This window comes from Phragmites australis, chromosome 21 (assembly GCF_958298935.1).
Source record: "Phragmites australis chromosome 21, lpPhrAust1.1, whole genome shotgun sequence".
Taxonomy (NCBI): Eukaryota; Viridiplantae; Streptophyta; class Magnoliopsida; order Poales; family Poaceae; genus Phragmites; species Phragmites australis.
The window spans coordinates 19,742,241-19,755,642 of record NC_084941.1 but is presented as its reverse complement, the minus strand read 5'-3'; the positions used below and the strand labels follow the sequence as shown (position 1 = coordinate 19,755,642).

The following is a 13,402-nucleotide window of genomic DNA, read 5'->3' as shown; positions in this document are numbered from 1 at the left end:
GAGAATGTTGCATCCCAGAATCTCTTGTGTATAGAGCTGGATCCGAAAAAATTATTCATTCGAGTTAATTCCTCTATTTTCGCATCTCTAATATTTTAGACGTTCAAATTGAATGTTTCAGATATTATGAAATTTTGTTGCAGAAGTTATTTTGGTATGTTGCATCTCGGAATATAAGAATTAACTCAAATGAATAATTTTTTCAGGTCCGAATATGTGTGCTTTTTTGGTGCATTTTTTGATGTTGCGATCGTTGATTTCAAATATTGCAGACGGTAGTCTTTGATATTGTGACGGATAGTTGCAACTTTCGGTATATCGGACATTTGGACACTAGCTTTGCCGTTATATAAAAGGAATTGATATCAAGAGATATCCATCCTCATTCAAAGACGACGAAACTATGGCTGTCCTGGTTCCGTGGCTGGACGTCCACGCGCTAGCTTTGCCATTTATATGAAAGGAATTGATATCAAGAGGCATCCATCCTCATTCACAGACGGCAAAATATATATGGCTGTCCCGGTTCCGTGGCTGTCATGGCTTCTCGTCTCCTTCGTCGCCGTGTATTTACTGCGTCTCCTGTCGTGAAAGGAACTATGGCTTCTTTTAGCATGAGGAACATATTGAAAATGCTTATGACTTGATGTTTGCCTGCGTCTGGAGTCTTCGTTGCGTTCTGGTGCAGTGGGCATCCAACAGACCAGCAGTGGTGCTGTCGACTGTTATCTTCGGGGATGGAAATTCCAGGCAAAGACCTTGCCACCTATTGAAATTCGTTAGGGCTCCCATATAATTTGTATTCGTTGACGAGTTCTACTATTTTTACATCGTGTGTATCCTTTACTGATATAAAAGGAATTGACATCAAGATATATCCAGCCTCATTCACAGACGATGAAACTAGATATGGCTGTCCTGGTTCCGTGGCTGGCATGGCTTCTCGTCTCCTTCCTCGCCGTGTATTTACTCAGCCTCCTTTCACACCGACATCGCAGCCTCCCGCCGGGACCGCGGCCGCTGCCCATCATCGGAAGTCTCCACCTACTCGGCAACCAGCCGCACCGCTCCCTTGCCAGCCTCGCAAAAAACTACGGCCCGCTCGTGTCCCTCCGTCTTGGCACGGTCACCACGGTGGTCGTCTCATCTCCCGAGGCCGCCCGCGAGTTCCTGCAGAGGCACGACGCCGTCTTCAGCAATAGGTCTGTGCCGGACGCCACCGGCAACCACAGCAGGAACTCCGTAGCCTGGTTGCCCAACGACCCACGCTGGCGCGCGCTCCGGAAGCTCATGGGCACCGAGCTGTTCGCGCCGCACAGGCTGGACGCGCTTCAGCACCTCCGGCGCGAGAAGGTGCAGGAGCTCGTGGAGCACGTCAGGCGGCTGGCGCGGGAGGGCGCGGCTGTGAACATCGGCCAGGTGGCGTTCATCACGAGCCTGAATCTTGTCTCGCGCACCATCTTCTCCCGGGACCTGACAAGCCTCGACGACCACGGCGGGTCAAAGGAGTTCCAAGAACTGGTGACGGACATCATGGAGGCCGCGGGGAGCCCGAACTTTTTTAAATGTTGCTCTCTCCATTCTGTTTGGAGTATAGAGATATCTTCGGGATGTCTCAGTAAGTCAATGACGTGGAGTTTCAGTCTGGGGCGCTGCATGCAGTAAATGTCCATTTTTTAAATGTTGCTCTCTCCATTCTGTTTGGAGTATAGAGATATCTTCGGGATGTCTCAGTAAGTCAATGACGTGGAGTTTCAGTCAGGGGCGCTGCATGCAGCACGTGTCCATTTTTTAAATGTTGCTAGCTCCATCTGTTTGGAGTATAGAGATATCTTCAGGATATCTCAGTAAGTCAATGACGTGGAGTTTCAGTCAGGGACCGGGCCAGCGGAGACTAAGGGGTGCTAATCTCCTTCATCCACTGCTTTGCTCTTTTTTCTCTCCTTCCTTTTCTCTTTTTTTTCCTGTCCTTCTTCCCTGTCCTACTACACCACCTTCTCTCCCTAAAGGAGCTGCATGCCCCCCAGCACCCCTGGATCCGCCCCTGGTTTCAGTAGTGGTCCTTCGAGAACGGTGCTGTCTCGTTCAGATATGAATCATATGATCCAACGGAAGACAAACCGTCTTTCTTCTCCGAGAATATATTATTATGGGTAATGTTGAACATAGGGAATTCAGGAGTCAAGACAACAAGTGTATTACACGTGTGACGGACCTAGACGCAGATGTAGACTGCCTTGGATCATCTATCAGTGTTACGCATTTAGAACAATTTGAGCAGTTTTCATTTTGTTAGAATTAAGCAGCGTGCGAACGAGAGCATACACTTTTGGAACAAAGATGATGCACATGCTTCTATGGAATTGTTTAGATTACTGCTATTGCCTTAATGTTTCACATCACACCTTTTTCCATAGATTGTCTTGATGTATATGTTTTTTCTCCAAAAGAATTGTGTTAAGAAATATATTTCAGCGCAACCAATGGAATTGTGACCGTCTAATAGTAATAGGATTGTCTCACCACGATTTGTTTTTCATTTTTTCATTTGCAAAAATTAATGTGTTCCCCTACACACAATGCTTCTCTATCTCCCCCTAAGGTTCCCTATTACATGCATGCCTCACGTGCCTAGATGTATGGGCATGCATGTTGCTATTAAAAGTGTGTCAAGTTTATAAATCTACAAGAAACAATGGGTTGTAGAATATCATGGAACTTTAATGTTTCTGTTTAATATTTATGATATCACTAATTTCCTTGTATTCTTATTTGAGGATTTGTTTTCTGCTGGGAGTGATACAAGTTCTAGCACAGTGGAATGGGCTATGGTGGAACTGCTTCAAAACCCATGTTCAATGGCTAAAGCTTGCGATGAACTTGAAAGAGTTATTGGTTCAAGAAGAAACATTGAAGAATTTGATATTAACCAGTTGCCTTATCTTCAAGCCGTGATAAATGAAACATTTCGACTGCATCCGGCTGCTCCACTGTTGCTACCACGCCATGCTCGGGTTGAGACAAAAATAATGGGTTACACAATTCCTAAAGGTTCTCGTGTGTTCGTAAATGTGTGGGCAATAGGTCGAGATAAAGAAACATGGTCCGAACCAGAGAAGTTTGTGCCCGAGAGATTTCTAAATAGGACAGTTGACCTAAGAGGTGGAGACTTTCATCTCATCCCTTTTGGTGCAGGGCGTCGAATCTGCCCTGGAATGCCATTGGCTATTAGGATGGTGCATGTGCTTCTTGCATCACTACTAAATCAGTTCAAATGGAGGCTCCCAGCAGATGTTGAAAGACATGGAGTTGATATGACCGAAAAATTTGGTGTGACACTGACCAAGGCCGTGCCTCTTTGTGCTATAGCTACCCCAATTTGAGTCAACATTTAAGGCTGCTCAGGATTATAATTTTTATTATTCTTCTTTCAAAATATTTACCATGTATGGGTTAAATAATTCAATCTTGTGTAACATCCTAAAATTCGAGCAGGAAATATTTATCTTATTTCAGTAAGGTCTATGATTTCTTTCTCTTCTGTCTATGACGATGAGTAGTATAAATCTAAAATATACGATGGTCTTATCCGTATACGAATCCTTGGTATCTCCTACATACTCAAAACATACATTTGTATCCGGGAAGGAAATCCCTAGATGTATGAAAATCCTCTACGGGTATCAAGATATCTTTTAAACAAGAAAGTTTATCTCTAAGTTTAATGATGACATAATCCTACTCGGAAAAGAGTCCAGTCGCCACGCGACAACCCCCTATATATGGAACTAGGGACCCTACGGAGAGGACAATTCCAATTAGATCGCCATCAAGGAACACATTCAGAAGCACAATCACAATCTGCAACTTGCCAAATAACACGCAAGGAGCCTTTGTCTAGGTTTAGAGCTCATCTAGGCTAGTCACGACCCTCTTGTAATTAGTATTTTGGTGCTTGATGAAGCAAGAGGGACTATCCTCTATATTCATCATGTATTCATAGGATTGGTGGTTTACTAATCGTCGACAACTAGCGCCGTCCGTGGGGATCATTGCCAAGGATGATGAATCTTCGTCATCGACCTTGTTACCAACTCCACCGATGACCATGTTGAAATCCGGCTACTCAGATGAAGGGTTTTATGGTAACTTTGCCCTCTCGCTCAATAGAGATCCGATGATCGAACGGGTGGATCTAGGTGACACCACCCCTGATGATGAGTCTAGTGACGATGTAAGTCATTTTATGAATGAATGTGCTAGGGCTTATGGTATCGAGCTTGAATCGCCCGATAACCAAGGTGTTCGCGCGAACGACGTGTGATGCAAGTTGGGATCTTCCCTCATGGCTTTTGATAACTCAGATTGTTGAAGAAACTTCCTGGAGATATCCTCCGATGATATGTCCATGATGGACAAAGACCCCTCTTCTAGTGGAGCATAACCCCAAGAGGTTCTTACCATCAGGGACGGAAGCGGTACCCGGTACGAACTTCCTCAGAATGATGACCCGGTGGATCCAATTGGAGGGAATCAGACTCTTCCCCCACCAATGAAAACGCGTCGCGATCAGGTCTAGAATCCTACTAGGCATCCAAATCCTACTACCTCGTACCAACAACAAGGTGTTGGACGCTATAGATATGGAACTGCTCATAGGGTCTTGGGTCTCCAAGACCTGCTTTGAAAACCTCCAACAGCGGATCACTCTACCCTCTAGGGAAAGAAAATGCTCAATTATGTGGAGGATGTCATCCGACAACCACAGGTGCAAGCCTAATCCTCCCATCTAGTGGTAGCTGCCAACAACTCCACTGGAGGGAATGCCCACACCAACCCTTTAGAAAGATGTAATCCTGGAATTAGACTCTCTGGGAAGTCGACTGATCTTAGTGTAGCCACTAGACCTCGCCAATCCGAAATCACCCCATCTTGGATCTATGCAATATAATTGATGAGCGAACACGCTCAATGACCCCTCAGGACCAATCACCCTCTCCAGGACGACGCAACTAGAGGACATCCTGGCAGGCCCGTGACTAGCCTTGATGAGCTCAGAATGGTCCGTTGGTAGGCCCGGTTCAGACCTGGGTCCATAGAGAGGTACAATGGGTCAACTAATCTCATTGAGTTCCTCTAGATATACACTACTTCAATCCAAGTGGGTGGTAGGGATGAGAAGGTCATGGCTAACTACCTTCCCACCACCCTTGAGGGGATGGCTAGGACTTGCTGATCAACCTACAGTCGAGGAGGATCTACTCATGGAAGCAACTATGTTACCTATTCCAGGCAAACCATCACATCCGTGTCGATAAGAAGAATGGTCTTTTTTGACTCTTCGAGATGGAAAAGGAAACCCTTCTTGAGCTCATTCAACGCTTCAGCAACACCCAAAACACCATCTCTAAGGTAACCAATGTGGATGTTATCCAAGTATTTGCTTAAGGGGTCAAGAGCCGTAGGTGTGCTGAAGACATCACCATCACCATCGCTGAAGCCCAAACAATAAAAGAGCTGAAGGAAATTATCGATAATGCTGAGGAGGCCCTCCTGTTCAGCAAGGAAAGGGATCAGGGTGTGCCATGACCTCAACCCATACTCGATAGCGACCCATCGAAGAACAAGTGCAAGAAGAAGCCCTCCAAGGGAGGCAATGGGTAGAAGCCTAAGACTGAGAAAGTCATTGGAAATCTTTACGACAAGCGTTCTAGGTCACACCGGGGCAAGGGCAAGTAACAAGCCACCACTGAGTGTTTTGGCAAGACCTAGTGCGATATCCACAAATCTGACGTCCACAGTCTCCAGCAGTGCTGTGTATTCCTAAAGGCAGTTAAGACTAAGGTCGAGAAGAATTAGGGGAAAGTTCTACAGGTCATAAGACAAAGTAGGGACTTCATTTCCAGCGATGATTCGGACTGTATGCCTTTCCGAAATGAAACTCGAATTGTCAACCACATGTTCGGAGGCTTAGCTTCCTTCGAGTCCAGGAGACGGTACAAGATAGTGTGCCTGAGAAGTATTAGCTACCATCCCTAAGAATGGCCAGGAGATCAAGTGGTCAAACATTGAAATCTCCTTCTTCGACCAAGACAACTATCCTTAGAACTTTGCCCTACCGACCACTTTCCAATCGTGGTCAAGCCCACCATCAACAATTGCAAGGTCTCCCATGTGCTCATGGATGGAGGGAGTTCATTGAGCATCCTCTTAAGACAGTGAAGAACAGTAATAGAGAAATTTTCATCTGCAAGAATAGAATGTAGAACGCGATTCATAGCACAAACAAGGTCCACGGATGGGCCCTTCACAGCAGCGAAGAATACAAAGTCTACACGACCAAAATCAACACTAAGCATCTACGTTGTGGAAGCAGGCATAGGCACAACCCCGTCTTGCTAACGCCTGATAGCAGTGAAGAGAAACATTGCAAATCTACAATGGAAACACTATATTAACCTTAGTTACACAAATCGAAGCAAACCCTAACAAAACCGTGATAGAAACCCTACAATACTCACCTTAGTGCTAGAAGGGGATTCAATGCCCAGATCTTGCTCCTCCGATGCAAAAAAGCCCTAGCTAACCACCGCAAATGGGCTCTTAGATGGCAACGAGTTGAGCAAGAAAGATGAATAATCCTCGTTGCATTATATTGAAGAGAGACGAGCAGATTGTGTGTGTAAGAAGCCAAAAGAGCTAGGGAGATGAACGAGTACTACTACAGAAAATGTCATCAGTGCCGACTCAAAAACTCTATCAGTGGTGGTTTTTGAACCGGCACTGATAATGAGTATCAGTGTCAGTCTATAACATGGAATCATCACTAATACTCAGACTATTAGTGCCGGTTTGTAGGACAAGCCGGTACTGATAAAATGACTATTAGTGCTGACTTTTTGCATGAGCCGGCACTAATGACCCTCATGCGCATTCTACAACACATGCACATTTCTAGCCATACGTCACAGGTGAAGTAACAAAAGCAATATTTTTATAGAATAAACATTAAACTCTTACAACAATTGACATATATTGTCTTCTATGAAGATATCTACAGCGGAACAGAAGCATTGGTGCCCAATAACACCGCAGGAAACCGACCAGGAGACATACGCCTAGAACGTCACAACCGCGTCTTGATAATCTTCAATATCTTCACTCACTGAACAGCAACATACATGTCGCATGGTGTAGGGAAAATAGCAAGTGTGAGCACATAACGTGCTCAGCAAGTGTGGGAAAAATAATGATATGCAGGCTTATATCAAGAATAGGCTAACATATGGTATATTTGCGTAAATGCGAGTATTGAAAAGATATTTGGACTCAAAAGCATTAAACAATTATTGAGTGAATGTAACATATACAGTCCAACACGCAGCATACAAGGCTCCCCACCTTGCATACCATAACCGTCTAGTACTCCTTGTACCAAAACCATAACCACAACCAAACTCATAACCACAACCCACTAATCATGTGAGGATCCAAGTCTCACATAACCGTGAGCACGGCTGTTATAACAGTTTTAGACTCTTCAAAGGTTGTCCAGCTTTCTCCATGAGTCTGTGAATTTCATGTTACCGTGTTCGCGAAACACTTAACACACGCCAGTGGTATGCCACCAAGAATCACTGAATGACATTTTTCACTAACCAAAGACTAATCCAGTATGTGTCTGCCCACTAGGTTTCACCGTCAGGCTTTACGCAAGCTAAACTCCTACCCAGAAGCCCCCTTTTGTGCTGACACAACACACACTAGATACACTCTAATCATTATGTCACGCCTTACCCATATCAGCCTTGTGGTTGGTACGTTACTTCTTGGGTTGTTGCTCCACGAACCGGTACTTACTTGGGTTACTTGAGCAAACACTAAACCAACATCATAACCATGACAACCATCAAAACCACTTTGCTCAAGGCCTAAGGTTCCATGTTGCTAGACCATTAACAAATTAACCACTATTGTTGCATATGTTCATTAGTCAAGTATATGACACTTCCTAGTATCCAAAAAAGCATGGCTAAGCAATCTACCCAACAAGAATACCTAACCATAAACCATCTAGGTTCCAAGGGATGATAAGGGAAAATCTAGAGAAAACCCTAACATAGGTGTCTACCCATCATATTGACACTGCATGCAATTTTGTAAAACAAAACATTTAAAAACATAGGTTCAATATGACCAAGGACACTTGCCTTTTACCCAATGCTGCTTAGTGTTGTCAAAATCTTGGTCTTGAAGTCCCTCGAACTACTCCGGAATGTTATTGACTAATCGCAAGGACTACCGACAAACAACACAAAGCAAACACTAAGAACAACATACCAAACATCATTAAAACACTTTAAAAATAATATGGTTGGATAGGGAAGATTTTAGAAACAGTTAGACGCAAGAATCGCCTAAATCGGAGTTAAGATGAAAAGAGAACGGGCTTCCGAAAGATGGATTAGATTGAAACGGAAATGCCGATTTTCCGGAACTATCTTCTTATGGGAAAGGTTTTATCACACAATCACTATGTATTACGCAAGATTCAAGAAGTGTAGGGCAGACCAGACTTCGCTGACTAGGCTAAGAAGAATGATGTGGCGCTGATTTGGCATGCTATGCAAGTACGATCTTAAATTAAAGAAGGGATACGTAGATACCTAGTCTCAACCACCTATGATGGATCAAAAAGGCCAAAGGTTGCGCGTCTAGGTTAAGGATACTATTGGTGACTCTATGTAGCGGTGGTGGTTCGAGTTTTGTCAGAGATGGCGATCGGGCATGTGGCCACAAACATCGATGTCGGGCTTCAGTGGTATTTCAGTGAAACGAGGGAAGCATGGCGTAGAACATGGAAAGACTAACTCAGTGGTATGGTTGGTTTTACAAGGGGTCATCCAAGGTAGCGGCAAAACAGTGATGACTACTGCTAGGTTTGGTGGTGACCGCGAACAGATGCAGCAACGAAGACGCTCGGGTTCCCAGAGATTGGCTATGAATTTTGAGAAACCTTTTAAACAGAGATGTTCATATATCCTGGGAACACAATTCTATGGCATAGTTTTGGGTAGTCATCCACTGAAAGGAAGACCGATCAGCAGAGATGAGATGAGTGATGGCTGCGATGTGCTGTTGTTGGCAATGGCGTCCTGGTCGTGTTGCTACACAAACGTGGATGGGCTCCTACGGTAACGTAGAAGACTCCCTGGGACATGCCGTGACGTGGTTGGTGCATCCATACGGCTTTCGGATTGACGGGGAACGTGAATTCAAAATCCGGTGCGCGCGCAGAACGCGTCCAGAAACGGAACAGTGGGTATGTTGATCTCGATTACGGTGGTTTGGCTGCTCTACTGGCCGACTTGGTTGGTCAGAGTGTGGGGAACATCATGGTACATGCGCCGGTGAAAGGGCTTGGTGATTTGACCTCTGGTCGGTCAGGAACGTCGATGCCTATCGGCTACAACGCCGCTGTCCACGATGGCATCGACTGTGGCAGTATAGATCGGGCTTTGGCCGGGGCTAGGGCTAGGCTAGGGACTTAGTATGATGCTAAAACAGTATTAAGGGAGGAGAAGAAGGGGTCCTCACCTTGCTTTGATGGTCGAGGAAGGAGGATTCGCGGAGAAGACGACGTAGCGCATCACAGTCGGCGGTGGCAGCGGCACCGGCGAACGGCGGCGCTCCCGCGACGCACGAACAGGGCAGCAGCGTCTTCTAGGGATTGGGGGCATGGAATAGAGCTAGGAGAGGGCATGCAACTCATATTTATAGGGCTAGGGGCGGCTGGTTGAGGTGGAGTCCAAGCCAAACACGAATCGGATTCGAGTTCGAGTCGGTTACGGTTTCCTTTTTCGCAACTCTCTATTTCGAGGATGATATCTCCATCGTCCGGACTCCAAATTGAACATTTCTTGACTCTAAATTATATTAATAGAAAATATCTACAACTTTGGTAGTCATTGCAACTTCTGAAAACATCATCTTGATTTACAAAAATGCGCCACAAGATAAACTATTTGAACTCAGACTTATCTATGCAGCACTGTTTTCGGGGGTCATAACTCCTAGGTCCGTTATCCAAAAGAGGACTTCCATAGGTTCAAATCGAAGTGCTCAACGAGAACTACAACTTTGGTATTTTCAAGATTTACATTTGAGGCCATTTTGAACTCCAAAACTTCATGAGAAGATGAGGTTGTCCAGGACTCCGCGAAAATTTGCAGATTTCGTGGATCCTTTGTTGGGCCATCTTGAAGACTTGGCTAAGGGTTTGGACTTGAGAAAGATTGAGCCCAAAGACACTTTAGGTATATTTAGGGTTTAGAAAATAAACTTTTGCAGAGAAATTTGAATAGGGTTTGAATTTGAATTGAGTTTGGAGTGATTTTAGGAGAAACGAAAAATTGAGGTTGAACAAGAATAGGAATAGAAAAGGAATTTGAATTTGGATTTGGGTAGAATTTGAGAAAAAGGAGAGATTGACTTTAAACAAAGATTTGGATAAGATTTGAATTGAACTAGAGAAGGATCAGGTATGATCAAGGATTGAATAGATGATGAATTCAAAGACTTTGAGTTCCAACCATTGAGATTCTTAACTTATTCACTATTGAGTTTTGCAAAAACCTTTTCAAAAAATTTTTCACTCAAAACACCAAAGAGAAAGAAAAATAAAAAGAACTCTAATGTATTTACCTGGCTGCTAGCAAAACTAAGCATGCAATGAACACAAAATAATAACCTATATTGATTGATTGATAAAAAAAAATAGGTTTTAAACCTATGCTACTGGTGAAGCTATTCTATAATCTTGAAATTTTTTGAAATTTAAAAAATCTGAAAATCAGGGTGTTACAACTCACCAAATGAACCAACTCAAACTAAAGACAGCTACTTTACAAAATTATGTTGCATTTGCATATGTTTAAACTATTTACATATAAATATTAAAACCAAGCTTTGCATATATGTATCTTAAAAGCCGATTCAAGCCCGGATATGATTGGGCAATATAGAGTTGGAAACATAACAGAAATATCGATATTGTACAGAGTGAAGTGCAAACTGAATGAAACTATGTCCATTGGTACAGACAAAAGAACATTCATAGTTAGAAACTTAAATACAATACCTTCACTATAATCTCTGACAAAAATAAAAACACGCACATCAATATGGCACTTGCTCACCTGCATGTCAATTTAGGAGGTGCACTCAGATGTTTGGAACTCCGCACAAAAATGGAATCAAATTCTCATAAATAAAAAATACTCACTTATAGGTGAAAGAAGAAATACCTATGGATTAACGAATCTGCCCTAATTCTTTAAAAGTTTGGTAATCCAATAACACAATAATGGGGGAGCAGGGTTATTTAGCTAATAAAGAAGTGCATCTCTGTGGCAAAAAAAAAAATGAGAGCACAAAATTGGTAAACAACTCATAAATCTTGGGCCAAACCAAGCAATACCAAAATCCATATGCTTCCAACAGCTCATCTACAGTTGAATCATTTGAACAGAGGCAATCTCGGGAACCCTCTACAAACTCATGTTTCTCCAAAATAGAGAAGGGGAAAAACATAATTTCTTATGCATACCTGTGGCCACACCGGCTTCAAGAGGCTAACCTAAGAAACATGATGGTGGTCGCCCATGGCTCGGTGCTAGGTAGAGCCAAGCGGCGACAGCCTCCGCCGGAGCCTACCATGAACGCACTTTAGAATGTGTGAGCAAATGAGAGTGGTCAAGAGAGAGAGACGAGTGGATGAGAGTGGTCGAGAGAGAGATGAGCGGATGTGAGCGAAGATAGCCGGCCAATGGATGTGAGCGGACGTGAGCCAAAGCCGATTGAATTAAAATTTTGGGTCCGCTCCAACCATCAGTGATGGCTCGAATTATAAACTGACACTGATAGTATCAGTGCCAGTTTGTGCCAAGAGCCGGTACTGATACTGAGTATGTTACCAAAATTGATCGAGCGTGGGATGTTAAAAATCGGCACTGATGAAGTCTAGCCTAGCCAGCACTGATGACCCGGTGCAGATTACCTATTCTATTGTAGTGGAATTGTGCGTGTGCGAAGCCAAAAGAGCCAAGAGAGATGAGCGGTTAAATTTAAAACAGTATATGGGCTTTTAGGTAAAGACGGGTTTTTAGAAAATCTTTCTATGTCCATATGTGACAATATCACAGACACAGACGGATCTGAAAAGAAACCATATGTGACAATATCACAGACGGATTTTTCTAAACGCCATCTGTGTTTGTATGATAGTAACAGAACGATTTGTAAAAACCGTATGTGAGTTCAAGAACACCAAGACAACAAACTTGTTACAGACACATCTATCTTAACAACCGTTTGAGGGTATTTTGTCAATGACAGGTCATACGTCTGTGACACTCTCTATCTGTTTTCACTAATTCTGTGGTAGTGAGTTTACATGGTGCTAATGGGTGTGATTAAGTAGATAGATTTGTATCTAATCCACTGCATGGCTGGATGCACATGCAAAATGGCCCCTTCGAGACTAGTAAACGAAGAGCGTCCAATGGACAACTATAAAACTGTTTCCTATTGGCAATGAGATGGATGTTTTCTCTTTGAACTGCAGCAAAGATTCCAATGCTACTCGTTGTCAAGTTGACAAATATATTCTACAAAGTTCACTAAAGATGGCCCAGCGCTTGTACTCATGAGAAACGATTTGGTGAAAGCATTAGGTCCTCTGATTGGAATTGGTTTCAGATCTCTTCCTGATAGAAAACAAATTGAGAATGAATTGCAGACCAGGATGTGGCTTTTTTCCATTGCGTACATATTTCCCAAATACAAAGCCACCATTTAACCTTGAAGTCTTAAACTTATTGGGAGGCAGTTTTGTTGAGTTCTCGTATTAGATCTGATCCCCATTGTCACTGAACCTGGAAAACCTTAATTTCAACCTTCAAAAGCTATAATACATAAATTTCAAAATGTGCAATGATCGGAATCTAAAATCCAAATACAAATTTCGATCGGAAGCTATAATTTTGAAAGTTATAAAATATGGACCTTTGAAATTTCTGAAGTCCAGATACAAATTTAAAATTGTGAATTATCAACTTCTACAATGTGCAATGATCGGAATCTGAAATCCATTTTTTTCAAAATTTTAGATTTTGAAATTATATAGAATGTTTTACATTTGAATTTAAAGATACCGACAATGTTTTTAAATACAAAGAAATTATAAATTTCAAAGTTCCAACTTTCACATTTGAAAGATTTTGTATAAGGATATATTTAGATAAACCCCCACCTTACGTTCAGCCAACTACATATGGAATGAAAAGCCAAAGCACATAACTGGGTGGCATTGCTTCTCAAGTCTCAGTCTTTTCTCCCACTT

General features: G+C 43.0%; 1 protein-coding gene across 1 annotated transcript; it reads left to right on the top strand.

Annotated features, from left to right (window-relative positions):
- The first annotated feature begins 686 nt into the window (after positions 1-686).
- Positions 687-3,515, top strand: LOC133903206 (geraniol 8-hydroxylase-like). The gene is made up of 3 exons (XM_062344526.1): positions 687-1,661; positions 2,090-2,153; positions 2,691-3,515. The coding sequence occupies exons 1-3, from the start codon at positions 898-900 to the stop codon at positions 3,381-3,383; spliced, it is 1,521 nt and encodes a 506-aa protein (XP_062200510.1). The 5' UTR covers positions 687-897; the 3' UTR covers positions 3,384-3,515.
- Positions 3,516-13,402: the final 9,887 nt, after the last annotated feature.